The 24,787-nt window shown below is 41.1% G+C and overlaps 1 protein-coding gene across 2 annotated transcripts in view; it reads left to right on the top strand.

Moving 5' to 3' along the window:
• The window catches only part of CCDC158 (coiled-coil domain containing 158), a 193,773-nt gene that overhangs the window by 121,846 nt on the left and 47,140 nt on the right, over positions 1-24,787 (top strand). For both annotated transcript variants that reach the window (XM_075849847.1, XM_075849848.1), the window contains exons 10-12: positions 19,079-19,189; positions 19,389-19,586; positions 21,994-22,467. In XM_075849847.1, the coding sequence (XP_075705962.1) occupies positions 19,079-19,189; positions 19,389-19,586; positions 21,994-22,467 (783 nt within the window). The remainder of the gene's footprint in view (positions 1-19,078; positions 19,190-19,388; positions 19,587-21,993; positions 22,468-24,787) is intronic.

The raw sequence follows: 24,787 nt of genomic DNA, 5'->3' as shown, positions 1-24,787 counted from the left end.
TAGTTAGCATTTTGACCACACAGGTTTTTCGCTAAATATATTGGAATTAGTCTGTAAAAATTAAAATGTACTTTTTTTCTGAAACAACATAGAAATTTTTATTATTTACAAGGAATAACGAAGAAAATGCACCCCAACATTTGTAAAGCAATGTCTCCCGATTACGACAATACCCCATATGTGGTAATAAACTGCTGTTTGGACCCACAGCAGGGCTCAAAAGGGAAGGAGCGCCATTTGGATTTATGATTTTGCTGGAATGGTTTTCGGTGCCATGTCGCATTTGCAATGCACTGGAGGGACCAAAACAGTGGAAACCCCGCCAAAAGTGACCCCATTTTGGAAAAACCTTCAAGGAATTTTTCTAGGGGTATAGTGAGCATATACACCCCACGGGTCTTTTGCAGAGTTTATTAGAATTAGGGCGCGAAAATTAATATCAAAATTTTTTCCACTAAAATGTTGAATTTTCTCATTTTCACAAGGGATAAAGGAGGAAAAAAACAACCATTTTTTATAAAGCAATTTCTCCCGAGTACGGAAATACCGCACATGGGGTCATACGTTTTTTCATTAGAAATGAATTAACCCTTTCAGGACTGATCCAGTTTTTGCTTTCATATTTTAGATTTTCACTCCCGCTTTCCAAGAGCCATAACTTTTTTATTTTTCCATCAATAGAGCGGTGTGAGGGCTTATTTCTTGCGGGAGGAGGTGCAGTTTTTATTGGTACCATTTTTTGGTACATAAAAAGTGATTCAAAAGTTGTATTACATTTTTTTTTTAGAGCGAAGGTGACAAAAAAAAAAAACCTGCGATTTTGGCGGTTTCAATTATTACATTTTTTTAAGGTGTGCACTGTGCAAATTAAATAATGGTATATTGTAATAGTTCGGACTTTTACGGACGTAGCGATACCAATTTTGTTAATTTTTTTAAATTACTTTAGAAGAAAAATGCGAAAAGGTGTTTTGTTTTTTTAACTTTAAAAAAAATAATTCTCACTACTAATAACTATAATTCTTCTACACATTTTATTATTCAATCCCCTTAGGGGACTTGATCCAGCGATCATTGGATCACTGGTACAATATACTGCAATATTGTTATTCTTACAGGCTTCTGTAACAGAGCGATCGCTGTACCTGTCCGTTAGTACCGAGGGGGCCTGCTGTAATACACAGCCGACACCCGCAGCGTATGGAGCGGGCACAGCATGTGCGCCCGCTCCATACATCAACCGCCGCACCATGACGGGCAATTAAGTCATAGTGCGCAAAGGGGTTAGTGCACAGCAGATGGTTCAAAGTGAAAATTGCAATTTTCCACTGATACGCCATTTTAGTGCATAATATGTTGTGCCCAGTTTGTGCCACAGAAGACAAATACCTCATAAAACGTTAAGCGGGTTCTCTCGGGTATGGCGACGCCGTATGTGTGGGCGCAAATTGTTGATTGGGCACGCTGCAGGGCTCAGAAGGGAGGGACGCCATTTTGCTTTTGGAGCGCAGATTTTGCTTGGTAGTTTTTTTGTTTTGGGTTTCGCTGGTGTTTCAGTTTATAATGTGGGGGGCATATGTAATCTGTGCGGGGTTCATCAGGGCATAATAAGAGGGTATAATAATGGGGTAAATAAATAATAATTCATAGCTATGTGGCCGGTGTCGTACTGATAAATGGTGCCCGATCTTATCCGATTTTGGAACACTCTGCACATTTTGCATCGCCATATTCTGAGAGCCAGAACTTTTTTATTTTTTCACCACTGGAGCCCTGTGAGGGCTTATTTGTTGCGGGACAATCTGTCGTTTTCATTGGTACCATTTTGGGGTACATGCGATTTATTTTTTTTTATCACTTTTTGTTAAATTTTTTTGCAATCCTGAGCAAAAAACAGGAATTCTGACACCGTTTTTTTAGGTTTTCTTTTTGCGGCGCTCACCGTACGCTATAAATGACATTTTTACTTTATTCTGCGGGTCGGTACGATTACGGTGATACCAGATGTATATAGGTTTGGAACTTTTTTTTAGCGTTTGCACAATAAAATGACTTATTTATAAACAAAAAAAATTTCTGTGTCACCATATTCTGAGAGCCGTAATTTTTTTATTTTTTAGTCAAAAAAGCTGTGTAAGGGCTTGTTTTTTGCGGGACGGATAGAAGTTTGTATTGGTACTATTTTTGGGAACATGCGACTTTTTGATCACTTTTTATTCTTTATTTAGGGAGCGGTGGTGACCAAAAAAATTGTGATTCTGTCGTCGTTTTTTATTGATTTTTTTTGGGGTGTTCATCGTGCGGGGAAAATAACATTACAGTTTTATAGTTGGGGTCGTTACGAACGCGGTGATATGAAATATGTGTACTTTTTTAACGTGTTCATTTTTTTTCTATAATAAAAGTTTTATTATAGGAAAAAAAACAGTTCATGTTTATATCACTTCTAACTTTTATTTTTACACTTTTTTTAAAACATTTTTATTACTTTTTTTTACTTTTTTTACTTGTCCCACTAGGGGACATTGAGACTTGCAGCTTTGATCGCTGTTAGAGTACATTACACTACACACGTAGTGTAATGTACTCTAACTGTCATTGTGACGTGACTGTCACACTGACAGGAAGCAGAGGAGGAACGGCCGGAGGCTGTTCCTCCGAGGCTTCCGTACATGGCAACCCGGAGGTCATTATCTGACCTCCGATTGCCGTGACAAGCATCGGTAGCCCCCACGATCACTTCGTGGGTGCTGCTGATGTGCTTCAAACCACTTAAATGCGGCGACGGCAATCCGTCGCCGCACTTAAGGGGTTAACTGCCGAAAGCAGCGGCGATGGTCCGCTGTCCGGCGAGACTGATGTCTCAGCTGTCTAGGACAGCTGTCAGCGCGGGTCTGTCACTCTGTGTTTACACAGAGTGACAGTTTGAAATGCGGACGAAAATGCACGTCCTGGTGCGGGAACTAGCAGTCGACCAGGACGTGCATTTTCGTCCTTGGTCGTGAAAGGGTTAAATATATTATATCTTTTTTTCACTAATAATAAGTTTATTTACTTTTTTTTTTACACATTTTATTAGTCCTCCTAGGGGACTTGAACCAGCTAATCGTTAGATCACTGGTACAATACACTGCAATACTAACGTATTGCAGCATAATGTCATTTTTACAGGCACCTGTGAGGGTACGTGCACACAACCTCTTTTCAGACGTAATGGAGGCGTTTTACACCTCGAATTACGGCTGAAAAGACGGCTCCAATACGTCGGCAAACAGCTGCCCATTGCTTGCAATGGGTCTTACGATGTTCTGTGCAGACGAGCCGTCATTTTGCGCGTCGCTGTCAAAAGACGGCACGTAAAATTACGGCCGCGTCAAAAAAATGCAGGACACTTCTTGGGACGTAATTGGAGCCATTTTTCATTGACTCCAATAAAAACCAGCTCCAACTATGGCCGTAAAAGATGCCGCGAAAAATGCGTGCACTTGTAAAAACGTCTGAAATTCAGGAGCTGTTTTCTCCTGAAAACAGCTCCGTAATTTCAGACGTATTTGCCGTTGTCGTGTGAACATACCCTTACAGCGCAATCGCTGTTCCTGTCCGTTAGTCCCGGGTGTCAGCTGTAATACACAGCTGACACCTGCAGCATATGGAGCGGGCTCAGCGCATGAGCCCGCTTCATATAAAACCCCCCGCACCACGACATGCTATTAAGTCGCGATGCGCAAAGGGGTTAATGTGCAGCAGATGGTGCAAAGGGAACATTTTCCACTGGTATGCCATTTTAATGCACAATATGTTGTGCCCAGTTTGTGCCACTGAAGACAAATACCTCATACAATGTTGAGCGGGTTCTCCCGGGTATAAAATTTCATATATGTGGACGTAAGCTGGTGTTTGGGCACGCTGTAGGGCTCAGAATGGAGGGAGTGCCATTTGGCTTTTGGAGCGCAGATTTTGCTTGGTAATAGTTCTGTTTGGGGTTTTGCTGGTATTTCAGTTTATAATATGGGGGCGTATGTAAGCTGGGCAGAGTACATCAGGACATAATAAGAGGGTATAATAATGCAGTAAATAAATAACAATACATAAATATGTGGCCAGTGTCGCACTGATAAATGGTGCCCAATCTTATCCGCTTTTGGAACGCTCTGCACAATTTCTATTGCTATATTCTGAGAGCCAGAACTATTTTATTTTTTCTCCACCGGAGCTGTGTGAGGGCTTACTTGTTGCGGGACAATCTGTCGTTTTCATTGGCACCATTTTGGGGTACATTCGATTTTTTGATTTTGATTTTTTGGGCAAGCAAGGTGACAAAAAAACAAATTCTGACAATGTTTTTTGTCCTTTTTTTTTGTTTTACAGTATTCCCCATTTGCTCTAAATTACATTTTACTTGCTGGTCGATATGATTACGGCGATACCATATGTATATCGTTTTTGTTTTTTTTTGTTTTGTTGCGTTTGCGCAATAAAATAACTTTGCTATAAAATAATTTATTTTTTGTGTCACCATATTCTGAGAGCCATAACTTTTTTATTTTTCAGTCAAAAAAGCTGTGTAATGACATGTTTTTTGCGGAATGGGTTGTCGTTTTTATTGGTACTATTTTGGGGTAAATGCGACATTTTGATCACTTTTCATTCTATATTTTGTGAGGGGCGGTGACCAAAAAAAATTGTGATTCTGGCATTGTTTTGTTTTTTTTAAATGGTTGCTGAGTTCATCATGCGGGATAAATAATATTATATTTTATAGTTTGGGTCGTTATGAATGTGGTGATACCAAATATGTGTACTTTTTTAACGTTTTCATAGTTTTTTCCTATAATAAAAGTCAAATTATAGGAAAAAAAACATTTTGGCTTTTTGAAACGTATAACTTATTTTTACGCTTTTATAAAACATTTTTATAACTTTTTTTTTTTACTTTTTACTTTTTTTACTTGAAGACCTGCAGCACTGATAGCTGCTGTAATACATTACACTACCTAAGTAGTGTACGGTATTATAAACTTTAGTGTGACGCTGAGAGTCACACTGAGGGTATGTGCACACATACTAATTACGTCCGTAATTGACGGACGTATTTCGGCCGCAAGTACCGGACCGAACACAGTGCAGGGAGCCGGGCTCCTAGCATCATACTTATGTACGATGCTAGGAGTCCCTGCCTCGCTGCAGGACAACTGTCCTGTACTGTAATCATGTTTTCAGTACGAGACAGTTGTCCTGCAGCGAGGCAGGGACTCCTAGCATCGTACATAAGTATGATGCTAGGAGCCCGGCTCCCTGCACTGTGTTCGGTCCGGGACTTGCGGCCGAAATACGTCCGTCAATTACGGACGTAATTAGTGTGTGTGCACATACCCTGACAGGAAGCCTATGACCTGGTCCTCATAGGCTTCCGTGCATGGCAGACCCGGAGGCCGTTGTATGGCCTCCGGCTTTGCCATGACAACCGATGGCAGCAAGCACTATCAGTCCCTGGGAAAGTTTGTTGTAGAAATTTTCCAGTTTATTACAGCAACAAACTTTCCAGTTTGTTGCTACAATAAACTTTCCCTGCGATCACATGATCGGGACCTGAACCATTCAGGTCCCGATCATGTCTCCGGGACCAGAGGCAGGTGAGATACGGGTGTCAGTGCTACTCTGCTTTTAACACCCACCATTAATTCACGTCCGCGCTACACAGATCCCAGCAAGTGCCGACGTGAATTTACTGTGGGCGGTCGGGAAGCGGTTAATATCACATGAGTACATTGTTTATATACAATTGAAAATCAGTTTTATGGTGTTTAAACACGATGCAGCCGAGCCGTGGTAGCGGTCACGTTCCCAAGAACCGCATGGAAAAACCGTACACTCCTGGAACCTTTGGGAATAAGCTGCTAGCTGGACGGTTCACCAAGTTTGAAATGTAGTATTACATGCCAGTCAATCAAAAGAATGGCAAACCATGTAATCATGGGCATAACTAGAGTCCTATTAACCCAGTGCAAATTTTGCACCTTGGCCACAACCCCACCACATATTACCACCACATAGGGACTGAATAATACTACCATACTGTTACTGAATATAAACCACTTTACAAATACCCACATTACCAGCATACAATGACCAGATAGTGGTAGATACCTGTTCTACACAGGTGCTCTGCGGCCGATATAAGTAAATACAGTACAGTTATATCCAGTGGCTCACAGATGATATCTTCTCTATCTGTGGTCGTTCACTTTACCTTTTCTTTTACATCTGACCCAGACCGCCATGACGTTTTCTCCCGGCCACGACTTGCCTCTTCAGAATTTGCAGTGCAGACATCTTTAGCTCCTCAATTTGTCAGCACTCTCCCCACCTATTCCAAACCCTCTACACAAACTTGCCATCCATAGTGTCTTAGCCAGTAATAATGCCCCTCTTGCTGCCCCACACAGCATAAGTAACCGCCTTTTGCGCTACACACAGTAATAGTGCCCCCTAAGCAGTAATAGTGTCCCTTTTAGGCCCAACACAGTAATAGCTCTCCTCTTAGTGTCCCACACAGTAATAGTAAAAACTTCAACCACAATAAAAAACACATCTTTGTAATTAGTTTTTTATGTGGCATGGTAATGGTGTGTTTTACCTGCTCTGCACCATTACCACCCCATTACCTAAGATTAGTACATTTTGTTACCTTTTAAAAATCTTTCTCCCTATAAATTCAGTTTCAATATTAAATCCTACAAGCAGTTATGTCATAACACTGTATATACTACACACAGTTAAGCCATATATATATATGGTTTAACACCTGTCTTGTTAATTTTACACTTGCTTAATGTCAGTTTGTGTTAGGAATCTTGTATGTCCTCTGCTGACATTACAAAAGTGATCTGTCATGTATACTCAGTATCTGTGCCCATTTTTTTTTTTGTCTTGGCCAGAGACCAAAAATCCATCCTGGTCAGGCAATCATTCTCCTAACTGCCAATGCTATATTTAGTCATCTTGCATCACTTTACAACACATCATGCAAACCCTGCTAAATTATTTATTCTTCAATTGAGTTTGGTTCTTTTTTCTTTACACTGTTGAACTTTTTTGTTTCTGTGCTTATGACTTATAATATCAAGCTACATTAAGCCAACTCGTGAGTCTGTATACCTCGCGGTAACAGTCCTGAAGTTTTTACATATGTATAACAATATCCTGAGGTTTAAAGTAGTAGACACAGTTTGTATAAGGGTAAGTTCACATGTGGCAGATTTGTTGCAGAAATTTCTGCAATGTAAAATGAGTTCCACTCTTCTGAATGGGGCCTGCAGTAAACCATGCAACTTCTGCAGAAACTGCCCCACTCAGATGAATTTATACATTTATATGTCCCTCCAATTATTGTCTTCTATCCCTAGCCCTCGCTACTGGCACCACCCCCCCCCTCCCTGTGCTCACTAGCTGCTCCTAGTCTGTTGTCGGTTGGTCACCTAGCAACCATGTGATGTAGTCGACGCCAAGACTCTGGCGTCAGCTTGTTGTCTAACAACCACGTAACAATGCTAAATTCCCTTGGAGCATTTTTATCGGCACACTTGCTTGCCTTCTCAGCCCCACTGCTGCTATACCACTACCGCTATGCCACCTCCGATCTTTTTGATCGCTAGCCACGGTTCCGGCCGCTGCCACATCACATCTCAAGCAGGAGCCGCTGGTCCTGTCTCTTCATTCCCTTTCCCCCTGTTTTCCGTATGTATATACTGGAAACCACCTGAACCAGTTGTACTCCTAAACATCCCTTTCTACCATACACAAGCAAAAAAATTCCACGATGTTGTTGATATTTGCTAATTTAACCACGCTCCCTGGGAGGCCTCTAACAACTATCTCATTCTTACTTGAAAAGGGGGTTCTGGTTCCCAAAATTCATTGTATTTTATAGACTCCTGTTTCATTGTGTTTTGTACAATAAATACCTTTTACCAATACCCTACTGAGTTGTGGAAGTTTTGCGCCAGCATGGTGTCTCATTGTTACAGTGGATCCCCACCTGTTCTCCATTTTTTATCTGTCTCCATTCAAATCCTGGAAAGGCTGGCAACTGACCCCCCCCCCCCCCCCCAGGGAAGATGACACTGGCAGCATCCTTTCTAATTTCTCACTCTGAAATTGTGTTGTGCCTATTTATGCACAAGAACCAAAGGTGAGCCTCCATTACCCATGATCAACAGAGAATGATATCTTTAACCTGACTTACCCTATGTAGCGCCTTTTGTTCTCATTTTTCTACCCACCATATATGCCACTCAGATGAATGGAATTGATTTTCAGTCACAATGTCACAATTTTGATTCTGCTGCAACTTCCAATTTGAAAAAATTCATGCACAAGCTGCAAAAATATTCCTATTCAGAGTTATGTAATGGATATTTCAGCTAAAGAAATTTCTGCAACTAGACTGCTTATAAACATACCCTTGTATGTGTACTGTAACCAGGGCCGGCCTTAGGTTGGATGGCGCCCTGTGCGGGACTTTCTATTGCTGCCCTCCGCAAACCAAAAATGAACCACATATATAGACACGCACATACTGGAACATATACAGTGAAGGAAATAAGTATTTGATCCCTTGCTGATTTTGTAAGTTTGCCCACTGTCAAAGTCATGAACAGTCTAGAATTTTTAGGCTAGGTTAATTTTACCAGTGAGAGATAGATTATATTTTTTAAAAAAACCTGAAAATCACATAGTCAAAATTATATATATTTATTTGCATTGTGCACAGAGAAATAAGTATTTGATCCCCTACCAACCATTAAGAGTTTAGCCTCCTCCAGACCAGTTACATGCTCCAAATCAACTTGGTGCCTGCATTAAAGACAGCTGTCTTAAATGGTCACCTGTATAAAAGACTCCTGCCCACAGACTCAATTAATCAGTCTGACTCTAACCTCTACAACATGGGCAAGACCAAAGAGCTTTCTAAGGATGTCAGGGACAAGATCATAGTCCTGCACAAGGCTGGAATGGGCTACAAAACCATAAGTAAGACGCTGGGTGAGAAGGAGACAACTGTTGGTGCAATAGTAAGAAAATGAAAGACTTACAAAATGACTGTCAATCGACATCGATCTGGGGCTCCATGCAAAATCTCACCTCGTGGGGTATCCTTGATCCTGAGGAAGGTGAGAGCTCAGCCGAAAACTACACAGGGGGAACTTGTTAATGATCTCAAGGCAGCTGGGACCACAGTCACCAAGAAAACCATTGGTAACACATTACGCCGTAATGGATTAAAATCCTGCAGTGCCCGCAAGGTCCCCCTGCTCAAGAAGGCACATGTACAGGCCCGTCTGAAGTTTGCAAATGAACATCTGGATGATTCTGAGAGTGATTGGGAGAAGGTGCTGTGGTCAGATGAGACTAAAATTAAGCTCTTTGGCATTAACTCAACTCGCCGTGTTTGGAGGAAGAGAAATTCTGCCTATGACCCAAAGAACACCGTCCCCACTGTCAAGCATGGAAGTGGAAAAATTATGTTTTGGGGGTGTTTGTCTGCTAAGGGCACAGGACTACTTCACCGCATCAATGGGAGAATGGATGGAGCCATGTACCATCAAATCCTGAGTGACAACCTCCTTCCCTCCACCAGGACATTAAAAATGGCTCGTGGCTGGGTCTTCCAGCACGACAATGACCCGAAACATACAGCCAAGGCAACAAAGGAGTGGCTCAAAAAGAAGCACATTAAGGTCATGGAGTGGCCTAGCCAGTCTCCAGACCTTAATCCCATCGAAAACTTATGGAGGGAGCTTAAGATCCGAGTTGCCAAGTGACAGCCTCGAAATCTTAATGATTTACAGATGATCTGCAAAGAGGAGTGGGCCAAAATTCCATCTAACATGTGTGCAAACCTCATCATCAACTACAAAAAACGTCTGACTGCTGTGCTTGCCAACAAGGGTTTTGCCACCAGGTATTAAGTCTTGTTTGCCAAAGGGATCAAATACTTATTTCTCTGTGCACAATGCAAATAAATATATATAATTTTGACTATGTGATTTTCTGTTTTTTTTTAAATATAATCTATCTCTCACTGGTAAAATCAACCTAGCCTAAAAATTCTAGACTGTTCATGTCTTTGACAGTGGGCAAACTTACAAAATCAGCAAGGGATCAAATACTTATTTCCTTCACTGTATACTGCACATACATAAAGGCAGATATTTAAACAAACAGACAAATATATATACACACATTCTGGAATATATACATACATAGAGGTAAATATATAGATATACAGACACGTATACAAACACACATACACACACAGGCACATAAATACACAGACAGGAACATATACAAATACAAAAAGGCACATATATAGACATATAGGCACGTATATACACAAAGGCACATATATACAAGCACTAAGACACATTCACATACATACCCATATATACCCACACACGCACATATACACAGTACAGATAATGCAGTAGATGTTACCTGTAGTCCTATGTAACACCACAAATACCACAGTGATAATTCTCTGAGTACAGATAATGTTGTAGTTTTACCTGCAGTCCTAAGTAACACCACAGATAACACAGTGATAACTCTCTGAGTACACATAATGTAGTAGATGTTACCTGCAGTCCTATGTAACACCACAGATAACACACTCTGATAACTATACCCACACAGGCATATTTAAACACACACAGAGGCATACACACACACACACACACACACACACACATATATACACATGCAGACATATGTATAGACACAAAGGCACACATATACACACACATACTGGAACATATACACATACAAAAACAGAGACTTATAGGCACAGACACATATACACACTGAGACATGCGGTATATATACCCACATAGGCACTTATCTCCTCCCTTGCTGACAGGCTTCTCGCAGAGACCAAGAGCAGAGGACATAGAGCTCAAACGGCCTGCCCAGTGGCGCCCCCTACATGCTGGGAGGGTGCAGCGCCCTGTGCACTCGGACATATATCCCTAAGGCCAGCCCTAACTGTAACTGTTGTTGAATGACCTCTGTGGGATCTTAGAAATTTGCTGCGGTGCTCTATCTATCTATCGATCGATCGATCTATCTATCTATCCTTATTTTGCCTATGTATGGTGTTATTTGCATGGCTGTATTTGTATGGTGTTTGGTGTTTGGTGCAACTTTATAATTAGTTTTTTATTAAAAATTATTTTTACTTCTTGAGATACAGCTGTTATGTATCCTCTATACATAGCATCTGTATCATTCGCTAAAATCTGAATTCGATGTGATAGATTACAGGTGGATCCTGGGTGTCAGGATACAGAACAGCTGTATCTAAAAAATTAAAAATAATTTTTAATCAAAACTAATTATAAAGTTTCACCAAACAAACTGACTGACATTTTTATTTTTCAAAAAAATCACCACTTTCGAAGGTTTACATAGCCTTCAAGTCACAATGCAAAAAAAACAGACATACAGATGTTGCCATGTTTATCTTGACTCTGATAACTTGCTGCAGCGTGATATCACACAACAAAAGCCATTGAAAAAGTCTTGTTGAAGTTTTTTGACACTGTCTATTTAATGCATTAAAAGTCAAGATAAAGATGGCTACAGCCGTATGTTAAAAAAACAATTAAAACAGCAAAAACATGTGTCCAGGCTAACCCACAATAAGGCTAGAGAGCATATCACACATAAAGAACATGTGTATATAATATTGGACAAATAACAATAATGAATAATCCAGGGTACTGCAGATTAAATATCACGGCGTCCAAATGAAATGACAGGATACCATCACAGGATATTACTGTATAAATAAAGTGTTCAATGGCCCAAAGTTTTGAACTGCAGTATCTAATGAATCCAAATACTGCAAAAAAAAGGTTACCCCATGCTTATTGCTGTACTGGCAGCTTTATCAAGGGTAACTTTCCTCTCATCAAGTGTCTGTTTAAATAATTACATATTCACATATGTCACTAAAACATGGAATAAAATGGTGTGAAAATTATCTGCTGCATCATACAGGCTTTCTCCCGATCCCCCCCCCCCCCCCAGCATCTCTGGGGGGAACCACATCCCACCGTATTCGGTAAGCTATCTCCCAATACTGAAGATGGCGATGTACAAAAAAACCTGCTGTTGTATTCTCTCAACCAGGCATGACTACACAACTAAGCGCAGTGCTCAAAGAAATACCCATCCCACTGTGCATGCATGCAGACTTAGAACAAAAAGCATATCTCTGGTTACTATGTATCTCCTTGATAATGACCATTAGGGCGATAGGATGCAAAGTGGTCACAAAATTAACTTTTCTGTTACAAACCCAGAATTTAAAGTGATATATTTGGACATAAGTTGGTAAATATAGAAATATACAGAACATAAGGTGTATATATATATATATATATATATATATATATATATATATATATATATATATATAAAATCCCCATTAGTGCATAATGTACATCCAATTATTTGATCCCTATGTCAATCCATATATTGTTATTAAAACATGAGATGTCCTCTGGTGGTATAGATGGTAAAGAGAATAAACAGGGAATATATATATATTTACTGATCGTCCTACGGCAGCACACTTAAGGGTTAAGATAATTCATCTGACCAGATAGAAGAGAAATATTACTCAGCAGTAATCAATTAAACAATTAGGAGGTCCCAGGTAGCCTTAAATAGAGCCCAAATCCCTTCAGAAAGCATATTTTTTCTCTTCTATGAACATGGATAGCTGAAGACATCTATACCGAAATGCTTTATACAAAGGGTTTCCTCTGTCCCTAAGCTGCGACCCATGAGGACATGGGGGGCTGTATACTGGGGGTTTCCTTGGTCACTCGGCCTGGCTTCTAAATCTTACCTGGAGGTAAAGAGAAGCCACGCTTCCATTCTGGAGCGGCATACAGGTCTTACCTGTCCCTCGGCTTCTAGACGTGGATCCCATACACCTCCGGACGGGTGTCCCAAGATGGCAGCCGCCGAAGTAAGGTGTGCGCAGTGCACTCTCCCGGCTTTGGTGCGGAATGCACATGCGCGAGAAAGGAAGTCTCGCGGGATCCCGGCGGTTCAAGAAAGGACCGCGAATCCGGGGCTACGGCGCTGGTTAAGCTGCTTTACCCTGGAGAATTAAGGTACCTAACTTTCATTGTGATAATGTGAGAGGGGTTTGCTTCCTTGAGGCCACTTAGAGATTAGATTGTTAATTGCATGCCTTTTTTCCCAGATGGCAAGTCCTGCATCTCAAGGGAAACGCAAAAGGAAATCCAAGCACAATATGTGTAAAGGTTGTCAGCAACCGTTGCCAGGGGATTGGGACCAGAGTTTATGCTCCTCTTGCAGACCTCCTGAACAATCCCTTCATACAGAACCAAGGGGTTTCTGTCCTGGTTTAAGGATCAGCTTACGGATACCTTTCTGGAGATTAAGTCGGCTGCTATGCCGAAAAAATCTAAAGGTAGAAAGCGGACGCCCTCTCTGCATTCCCCTTCCGAATATGATATATCGGAGGATGATCTGGATTCAGAGGACTCTGATGGGGAACCTCTAGATAATATTTATCTGTTAGATAAAGACAAGGTCCAGCACTTGCTGAAAGCAGTCAAACAGATAAAGATATGTCTCATAAACCAAAAAACGAACAACTTTATTATTTTCCGGTCAACAAAGACAGAGTCCTTCCCTCCCATCCTGTTATTACAGATTGGGTCCAGAAAGATTGGGATAAGCCGGAGAAACGTATCGATCAAGGGGCGAGGTTTAAACATACCTACAAAACAGATCCCAAGTTCAGTTTTAACTGGGATGTTCCGCCCAAGGTTGATCTAGCTGTCGCCAGATTATCAAAGAAATCTGTATTTCCTTCTGAGGAATCCTCACTCTTAAAGGATCCAATGGAACGCAGAGTGGATTCTATATTAAATAAAGCCTATTTATCGTCGGTTGCAGCGTGTAAAGTGGCATCAGCCTCCATCCCGGTTGCCAGAGCCCTTCGTACATGGCTTAGTCAGCTCTCACAAGATCTAGAGGACGGCGTACCGAGAGAGAAGATCTTACATAATATCCCTCTCATGAAAGCAGTCTTGAAGTTTTCTTCTAGATCCCTGGCTCTCTCTAATATGGCGCGTAGAACCCTTTGGATCAAGCAATGGACAGGGGATATGCCGTCCAAGAATCATTTCTGTTCCCTACCATTTCATCCCTCTTCTCTCTTCGGCCCTCAGCTGGAAGACATCCTTAAGTTGATAAATGATGAGAGAGGGATTTCCTTCCCACGCCCTCCAAAGGGGCCGCCAATTAAAACCTTTCAAAACCATTCCAAAAGGTCCCCTAAGGGTCAAAAATATTTTCGTGGGGGTGACAGGCAGTGTAGATTCAAAAGCAAGCAGGAGGGTAACCCCTCCTTCAGGAAGAAATCCCCCTTTCAAAGAAATCCTAACTTATGACGCCAAGAGAGAGGAGTGTCCAGTAGGTGGAAGGCTAGGAAAGTTTGTTCACCTATGGCTAAAAACGTCCACAGACGCCTGGGTCAGATCCACCATCCAGAATGGCTACTCATGGTAGACACACAGAAAATGTCACTGTCATTATCCAGCGACCGGATATACTCTACAACGACTAATATCACTGAGTCACTGCTCCATTCGTCAGGCCATGAGAGTGTTAGGCCTTCTAACATCGGCTATCGAGGCGGTACCCTGGGCAGGAGCACACATCCAAATGTTGCAATCCAACATACTAATGGGACAAGAGAATAGTGTCTCTCGACACCCTAATGTCCATGTCAGAGTCGAGATCTCCAGTGGTGGCTGGCACACTACCATCTCGATCGAGGCAGATCTCTGAGACCAGTTCATCAGATACTCCTCACTACGGATGCCTCAGGCTCAGGCTGGGGTGCACATGTGGGAACATCATGAGTGCAAAAGAAATGGTCCAAAATACGACAGCTGCCTTTCATCCAACATGAAAGAGCTCAGGGTGATCAAACTAGCCCTATTACACTTTCAGACTGTACTCCATCGTCACGATGTCAAAACTCAGTCAGACAACCTCCCCGCAGTGTTTTATGTAAACAAGCAGGGGGCACCAAGAGCAATTCTCTCAGAAAGGAATGCAGTCAGATCATGCAGTGGGCAGAACACAATCTAAGCTCAGTCTCCGCAGTCCACATTTGAGGAGTGTTGAATCTGAAAGCGGATTGGCTGAGAAGGAAGCGGATTCACCCAGGAGAGTGGAGCTTGAATCCAGAAGTCTTCCTTCAAATCACCAGGAAGATGGCCAACCATCTTTAGACGTCATGGCGACCATATTAAGGAAGTTCTGCTCCCTCAACAGGTCGGTTCACCCATATGCCATAGACAGTCTATCATTGAGTTGGCAAAAGACCTTCATATATGTCTTTCCCCCCATTCCTCTCATTCCTCGGGTATCGAGGAAAGTAAGGGACGAGAAAGTGAAGGCCATAGCGATCATTCCTCATTGGCCCAGAAGTGCATGGTTTCCGCTTGTGTTGAATCTCTCGAAGGGCAACTTCTGGAAACTTCCATTACATCCAGATCTCCTGCTACTGGAGGGTTGGTTTCATCCCACGTTAGATAGGTTACAGTTAACGGCATGGAAACTGAACGACAGTCTCTAAAAAATAAGGGCTTTTCTGATGAGGTAGTCAATACCTTATTAGCCTCCAAGAAACCCAGTACGATGAAAATATATTCTCGAATATGGCTTATATTTTCTAAATGGTGTCAGGATAATGACAGGCTACCAGATACAGTGTCCACAGTATTGCAGTTTCTACAAGAGGGATACCAGAAAGGCCACAAGCCCAATACGTTAAAAGTGCATTTGACGGCCATTAATGCCAATTCAGAGGGGAGGTTCTCCAACCATCCCCTGATAACCAGATTCCTGAAAGCGGTTAAAAAATTAAGGCCATACTATCACAATCCTCTGCCCTCTTGGGAGTTGCCCATTGTTTTGAAACACGTCAGCCGTGTCCCATTTAAACCACTTCACAGTGTAAGCCTTAAGCTTCTCTCATATAAAACCCTATTCTTGATAGCTATTACCTCCGCAAGACGGGTTGGCGAGTTGCAAGCTCTGTCCTTATCTTAGGATCTTACCCGAGTGTGTTATCCTTACAACAATGCCAGGGTTCTTACTAAAAGTACCATCCAGCTCTAACTTGAATCAAGAGATAGTTTTGCCAGTCTTACCAGAAACCTCTAATACCCCTATTGATTCACAATGCTTAGACAATCCGAAGAGTTGTTTCTCCAATTCCAGGGGCCAAATAAGGGGAAAAAAGCCAGCACAGCTTCACTAGCTAGATGGCTCAAAGAAATTATCAGGGACTGCTACTCCTTGGAAGGCCTAGAGTCCCCCTTAGATATTCGGGCCCATTCAACCAGATCCACTATCACAATCCTCTGCCCTCTTGGGAGTTGCCCATTGTTTTGAAACACGTCAGCCGTGTCCCATTTAAACCACTTCACAGTGTAAGCCTTAAGCTTCTCTCATATAAAACCCTATTCTTGATAGCTATTACCTCCGCAAGACGGGTTGGCGAGTTGCAAGCTCTGTCCTTATCTTAGGATCTTACTCGAGTGTGTTATCCTTACAACAATGCCAGGGTTCTTACTAAAAGTACCATCCAGCTCTAACTTGAATCAAGAGATAGTTTTGCCAGTCTTACCAGTAGCCTCTAATACCCCTATTGATTCACAATGCTTAGACAATCCGAAGAGTTGTTTCTCCAATTCCAGGGGCCAAATAAGGGGAAAAAAGCCAGCAAAGCTTCACTAGCTAGATGGCTCAAAGAAATCATCAGGGACTGCTACTCCTTGGAAGGCCTAGAGTCCCCCTTAGATATTCGGGCCCATTCAACCAGATCCACATCTACATTGTGGGCAGAAAGATGCCATGTCCCCTTAGACCAAGTCTGCAAAGCAGCCACTTGGTCTTGTTCCTTGACCTTCATTAAACATTATAGGCTCGACTTATTTTCTTCTGAAGGTTTTGCATTTGGCAAAAAAATACTAGTGGCAGCATCCAAAACTAAAAACCTGCCATATTCTCATTGCTTGTTAAGTCCCTTAAGTGTGCTGCCATAGGACGATCAGGAAGTGGAAAATTTACCTGAAATGTTCATTTCCTGGAGTCCGTAGGCAGCACAAGTTTCCCACCCTATATATATATATATATATATATATATATATATATATATATATATATATATACTGCTGCATACGTTACGCTTTCTGAAGGGATTTGGGCTCTATTTAAGGCTGCCTAAGACCTCCAAATTGTTTAATTGATTACTGCTGAGTAATATGTCTCTTCTATCCGGTCAGATGAAGTATCTTAACCCTTAAGTGTGCTGGCTACGGACTCCAGGAAATTAAAATTTCAGGTAAATTTTCCACATATATAGATATATACATATATCTATAATTAAATATATAATTGCAAGATTTTGAAAAACAGAGCAGGCAAATAGAGAAGAGCATATATGTGTGACCTATGTGAATATGCAATTATTTAAATGGTCACTTGATGGGAGGGAAGTTACTCCTAAATGAGCCACCAGTACGGCTATACGCGTGGGGCTCTTCTATCCTCAAGGAGTCCTAGAGTTTTGAGCATTTTGGTGTAGGGATTTGTTTCTATCTTTTTTTTTGGCATATATGGATTCATTGGATATTACAGTTCAAAACTTTGGGCAACTGGACACTTTAGTTATACAGTAATATATTTTAATAATGAACCATATGGACTTTGCTGCTGTACATGGTCCATGCACATGGCTTTGCTGTCTGTATGGACCCTAAGGTTGATAAGAGAAAGATGTAGCAGCAAAATGATTTGTCGATAAAACATAAATGGGTTAATTAGCAGCAGCATTCATCTTCTTTGTTGACTCACTTTTTTGTGCCCACCCATTTTTTGTGACACAGTGGTTGTTTCTGATGAAGAGCCCCGTTTGAGATCGAAACGCCTAATATGGTGCACTGCAATTGCTTTTTATGCAATAAAACTCTTTTATACATGAAAACAACAGAGCCTTTGCATTTTCCCTGAGGAACAGCGCCACAGGGAGTCTCAGAGTAAGGCTCCATGCACACAACCGTATTTTTGATCTACCCGTAAATACTGTCCGTATATACGGATCCGTAGTCATCCATATTTTATCTGTATATACGGAACGGTATCCGTAAATACGGTCCGTAATGCATCCGTATTTGATCCGTATATACGAATCCGTAAAAAAAGAGGGAGGCTGCAAATTATGTCTCCATAGCATTTTACGCATAGCAACGCTTCCATAACTACGGTCGGTTTATGGATGCACATCTGTAGCCATCCGTATTTAAGGAAGCCCCCATAGGTTTCTATGGGAGAGTTTGTGCCGTAATTATGAACAAAAATAGGACTTGATTTATAATTTTTTCAGCACAGACACCCATCCGTAAAAATACGGAAAGGTGTCTGTGGCCAATAGAAATTAATGGGTCCGTAATTACGGATGAAATATACGGTCATGTGCATGGGGCCTAACTACTCATTTTTATACCTTTTTATTCCTAAGGCTGGTGGCAGGCACAGATGGTCAAGGTTCGGTACACAGGAAATCAAACAGTACAGCAAGGAGCTTTGAAACTCTAGGAATGCAAAGGAACCAAATTGCGCTGGCAATGTGTTCCAGAGCAGGAGGAGCTTCTATAGCACATCATGTGATAGATAGAAAATTGGCGCTTGCTGGTTCATTAAAAATACAGGGATCAGCGCGTGCGTACTAGGACCCAGTGGAGCACGTCAGTGGCTGAAAGCAGAGGAGAAAGAGGACGACGTTGTGGACCAGACGCCGGGAGCAGTAAGTGTAGCGTGCTGGCGGCAGGGAGCGGAGGCCTTTACAGTTTGTACAGTATACCTTATGAACCATCTGAGAAAAAGTTACATTACTCTTGGTATCTTCCTGACACTTTGTACTATATTTAATTATATATTTTGCTTTATGTTATAGGTAGAAGAGCTCAAAAAGCATTTATCATCTGCCAATGGTGCACTCAAGGACCTGCAAAATGAAAATACTCAGTGCAAGCAAGAGTATGGTGGCCAACTACTGCAATTAAATGTAAGAATACAGGACATTCTACTTCCCTGGTCTTTTGATATTGGCATTTGCTACTAAATAATATTGATGACCATTATATGAATGCATAAAATTGTTATTTTCAACAAAAAATATCAAATATTAAGTGAATTATGAATATTTTAATAACAATAGTCATTAGTTTTATTGAAGTTAATGACAATTGCCATTCCACTTGAAGGAAACCTTGAAGACATGTGAAAAACAGCTGAGCTTGGAAAAGGAACGTAACAAGCAATTACAAGATCAGGAGATGGTCACATGTCTAACTCATGAAAACCTACGAAGAGTGCTGATTGAGCGAAAAATTGAAGTAGAGAGGCTTCAGGCAGTGGTGAAAATGGTGAAGGAAGAAAGCCTGTGGAAGGCAGAACAACAGGTTTGAGATTTTATAGTTTCCTGCAGAGTGATGTACTGTAACTGCATTAGAATTTCCAGACGAAATACAAGACAACTCAGTGGTCAGTTGCTCTCACTTCATTAGGTTGCACAGTTTTCCTTCTTGCTAATGTTCAAATATTCGAACAGATGACGCAAATAAAATTGAAAGTGGCGACTGACAGACACTGATTAATTTCATAATATGTGTTTATAGGGATATAAATCCTTATAAACAAATATACTGTTCAGCCATAACATTAAAACCACCTGACTAATATGGTGCAGGTCCCCCTCATGCTGCCAAAACAGCTTTGACCCGTCAAAGCATGGACTCCAGAAGAACTCTGAAAGTGTCTTGTGATTCTGGCACCAAGACATTAGCAGCAGATCCTTTAAGTTCTGTGAGTTGCAAAGTAAGGTCTCCACGGATTGGTCTTGTTTTTACAGCACTTCCCACAAATGCTCAATAGGATTTAGATTTTGTGAGGAAATAGACAACACCATGAACTCACGGTCTTGTTCTTCAAACCATTTCTGAACAATTTCATTCCTTAACAATTTTTGCAGTGTAGCAGGGCGTATTATCCTTCCGAAAGAGGCCACTGCCATTAGGGAATACTGTTGTCATGAAGATGTAGTTTAGTCCCATGTGACCGCTGCATTCTGTGATTGGCTGCAGTGGTCATATGGGACAAAACAATTTTATCTCAGGAGGCCGCCATGGACATGTCACAGCAGCAGTCACATGGGACAAAGCAACGTCATCTCAGTAGGAGACCCGGTGAGTATGGTATTTTTTTTATCTTGTCTTCCCTCTCTTGCTTTTTTGAATCTGTAAAATGGCAGCAGACATTTGGCCAAATCTTGCACTGCGAACCCCAAAAGTTCAGGATTTTGCTGAATCCGAAACTTTTGTTGAATTCGGACTGAAATCGATTAGCTTAGAATCAATTCACACATCTCTAGTTATGGCTGATAGGTGTTTATACACTTTATTTATATATATATATATATATATATATATGTATATATATTTATATATTTATTTAGATAACTGGTGCAATTGCATTGATAAATGATTCCTGCTTCGTTTGTTTTTTCATGGAGAGTGGCCACATGTAAGGGTAAGTTCACAGGCAAACGTAAAATACGTCTGAAATTACGGAGCTGTTTTCAGGCGCAAATAGCTCCTGAATTTCAGACGTTTTTGCAAGTGCAGCCGTTTTTCGCGGCATCCACTACGGACGTAATTGGAGCTGTTTTTCAATGGAGTCAATGAAAAACGGCTCCAATTACGTGCCAAGAAGTGACATGCACTTCTTTGAGGCGGCTGTCTTTTTACACGCCGTCTTTTGACAGCGGCGCGTAAAAAAAAAGCCTGTCTGCACAGAACACCGTAAGACCCATTGAATTCAATGGGCAGATGTTTCCTGACGGTTTGGAGCCGTTTTTTCGGCCGTAATTCCAGGCGTAAAACACCTGAATTACGTCCGTAAATAGGGCGTGTGAACAGACCCTAAAGGTTATGCCCTGTTCACATCACGTTTGCCTTCTATTTGGTATTTCCATTCATCTGTTCCATCAGAGGAACAGATGAACAGAAAGACAAACTGAAAGTAGCGTTTCCGTTTGTAATACCATTGATTCCAATGATATTTTATTTTTCTTTTAGTTTGTTTCAGTTTGCGTCCATTCCGCTAGGTTTCCTTTTTTTGATGGGAACAATAGCGCAGCACACTACATATGTGAGCACTTCACGTTTTGAGACTTTGTATCCTAGATTATAAGGGCACGTTCAGACGTGGCAGAATTTTTCCGCTGCAAATGTTGGTGCAGATTTGGGGCAAATACGCAACGAATCTGCACCAACATTTGCATATTTGACAGGTAATTCAGACGTTGCAGAAAAGACAGCGGACGCCACAGATTTCAGTTTTTGCATTGCAGGCTGAAATCTGCAGTGAAATTCCGCTTCTTCTCCGCAACAGACAGTGCATGCTGCGGAGGGAAAATTCTGCACCGCAGCCTGTGATCCGCAGTGGAGTTTTCCGCAACGATTGAACTAACTTGCCTAAAAATGTATAGAAACAAATGTAAAAAACAGCCGCTGGAGAATTCAACAGCGGACTGTCCGCAGCGGCATTCCACAGCAATTCCGCCACGTCTGAATGTGCCCTTATAGAAACTATTGAATTTAAAAACGCAATTTACCTAATATTTTTCTTACAAAATTACCTATTTAAAGTCATTATAGAAAAGTATTTTTGGGCATTTGGTATTTTGTACTATCAATTATAAAGGCATAAAAAAAATGTGTGCTTGTGCCTTGACAGTATTGCTACTTACAATGCAAAACATTTAAGATACTGATGAACACAATTTTTTTTTTTGTAATTTCTTGAAAGTTGAAAACTATTCAGGAGAAAACAGCAAGCCTGAACTGTACATCTTCCCAGCTGGCGTCCGTAAAAGATGCTCTGCAGAAAACCTCAGATGATCTGGCAGTCAAAAGCCAATGTTTAGACCATGCTGAGAAAAGTTTATTAGAAACAAGGAACCTACTGGCTGAAAAGGACAAGTCATTACAGAATATTATTGATGAGCTAAAGAAGATGCGTTTGTATGCAGAGTCTAAGAAACGAGAGGTCCAGCAAATGAAGGCAGACAATCAAAAATTTACAGAGATGCAAAGAGACACGGATACACTAAAACTGCTTTTATTAGAAAAAGATAACATGATAGTAACTCTCCGAGGACAAATTGAAGCTATGACTCAGATGATTGGACAGCAGAGCCAGAAAGTGGATACCCTGGAGGCAGAGAAATCTCAGCTCTTAGATGAAGCAGCTGTTAAAAAATCTGAAATACAGGATTTAGCAGTAAGTCCGTGTTAGCAAAATTCATTGCCTCTTACAGGGTTTTTTATGGGGCATTCTGAGAACTCGTATAGAACTCTTTCATACCTTTATACAGTAGTAGTCGTTAGGTTACGTAAGAGAACCTGTCGCTATTTATTTATTCCGTATACATACATATATATATATATATATATATATATGTATACAGTGCCCACCAAAAGTTCCGGAACACCCTCATAACTTTTGACCGGCTCGAGGTAGAGGGTTGAAATTTGGTGGGATTTAAAGGGGTCATAAAATCTACCAGTTAACGCCAAAAAAAAACACCACGGTGGGTTGGACAGGGGCAGCAAATTCTTAAATGGCACGGGGGGGTCGAGTGGGGGCTCATTTGAAAGCTCTTTTCAATACAAAAACGATGCTGCAAACGATTTTGAGATAAGATTATTTTTCGCTGTGTACAAATGTGTACACATGAAATCATGTTACAATTGTAGACAAGGTCGATTGTAATAATACGTAATTTAAAGTCACCTTGATGTGACATTCCCAAGCTCACACACAGACACACGCCCACACACATTTAGGATTTTACCCGCACGGTACATTTTGGCTAATGCTAACACCGGTGGTAGCCGATAATGAAGATGATAACTGTAACGTTAAATATCTCCCACTCGACCCCCCCGTGCCATTTAAGATTAGAGCCTATTGAAGAGCTGAAACGTTGCTGTATTGGACTGATGGAATAAATCACCTTTTCTAATTTTGCTACAACTTTCTGAGTGCTGCCTGTTTTTTGAAAAAATATATACCTTGGGAGACTATGGCCGTATCCCTGGCGGGCTTGCACCCTCATTTTTATGAGACCTGGACTGTGCGGTTGACATTTCTTGTGTACCTATATATATATATATATATATATATGAGCCGACGTATTTCTCAACACTGCACAGACATTCCCATCATCCAAACCAGTCCCTGTCCCTAATGGGTCTCACAATTAAATTTTTCCAATTTACACTACAACATACTGTACGTACCTCTTTCAAGGCTATGTCTACCTTTGCAACCATTTTTTTATTGCTCCAATGTATCTAAAATGACGATTGAAGTAATTGTGCAAATAATCCTACCGTATTGTGTCTACAGCTTTTATGCAGACCTATGCTATCACATGGTAACAAACAACAAAAGCTCTGTGTAGCCTGATCCTGCAGTCATGCTCCCTTCCCACTTTTTGCGAACCTACCAAATGTATATTAGGAAGAATCAGGGGACACTTAGAAGAGAGTATGGCTGCAGAATCAGACTACACAGAGTTTCTTTGTAGCCTGTTACTATGGAGACGCATTGGTCTGCATAGGAGCCGAAAACACAAAATGGTAGGATATATTTAATAAAGACTAATTCGCTAATGTTTTCCTGTTAGATGCAGTGGAGAATTAAGAAAAATTTGTTGCAAAGCTGGACATACCTTTTAGTGTGTATTTGTATTAAAGTGTACCTCCAGTTGTAAACAACTTTCCATAAATCAATAGTACAAGCAAAACGAAGAAACTTTGTAATATATCTTATTAGAGAAAAATGCCTCTTTCTCCACTTAGCAGGCTCCCCCTTCTTGTTTTAACCCCTTCCCGCTCCTGGACGTACTATTAGGTCATGGTAACTGTATCGTTCGTGCTCCATGACCTAATAGTACGTCACGGGAGAAACGGCCATTTCGGCCATCCTCCCGACACATACAGGAGCTGTGACGCAGCTCCTTCAGTGGTGACAGATCGCGGTGTCCCCGCTGATTAACCGCTTAGAAGCCGCGTTCAATAGCGATCGCGGCTTCTTAGGGGTTAAACTATCATCAACGACCCGCTACATGATAGCGGGCGGCAATGGTTGCTATGTCAACCGGAGGCCTAATAATAGCTAACAGCTCTAATACGCTGCACTACATGCGTATGAGAATTGCAATCAGGGCCTCCTGCCCTCAAGTCCCCTAGTGGGACAAAGTAAAAAAGTAAAAAAAAGTTGTGTAAAAATAAAAAATAAAAGTTTTAAATGTAATAAATGTAGAAATCCCCCTTTTTACATTATCAGTCCTTTATTATTAATAAAGATAAGTAAATAAACTATACATAATTGGTATCGCCGCGTCCATAGCGTATTTCATTATTTATCCCGCACGGTGAACGCCCTAAAAGAAAATAATAATCAACCATACCAGAATGAAATATGTTGGTCACTTCACCTCCCAAAAAATGGAATAAAAATAGATCAAAAAGTCGCATGTACCTAAAATTGGTACTGGTCAAAACTTCAGTTCGGTACGCAAAAAACAAGCCCT

This window comes from Rhinoderma darwinii, chromosome 1, assembly GCF_050947455.1.
Source record: "Rhinoderma darwinii isolate aRhiDar2 chromosome 1, aRhiDar2.hap1, whole genome shotgun sequence".
In the NCBI taxonomy this organism is placed as follows: Eukaryota; Metazoa; Chordata; class Amphibia; order Anura; family Rhinodermatidae; genus Rhinoderma; species Rhinoderma darwinii.
The sequence above is the reverse complement of the archived record's forward strand: the minus strand, read 5'-3'. Positions and strand labels throughout refer to the sequence as shown.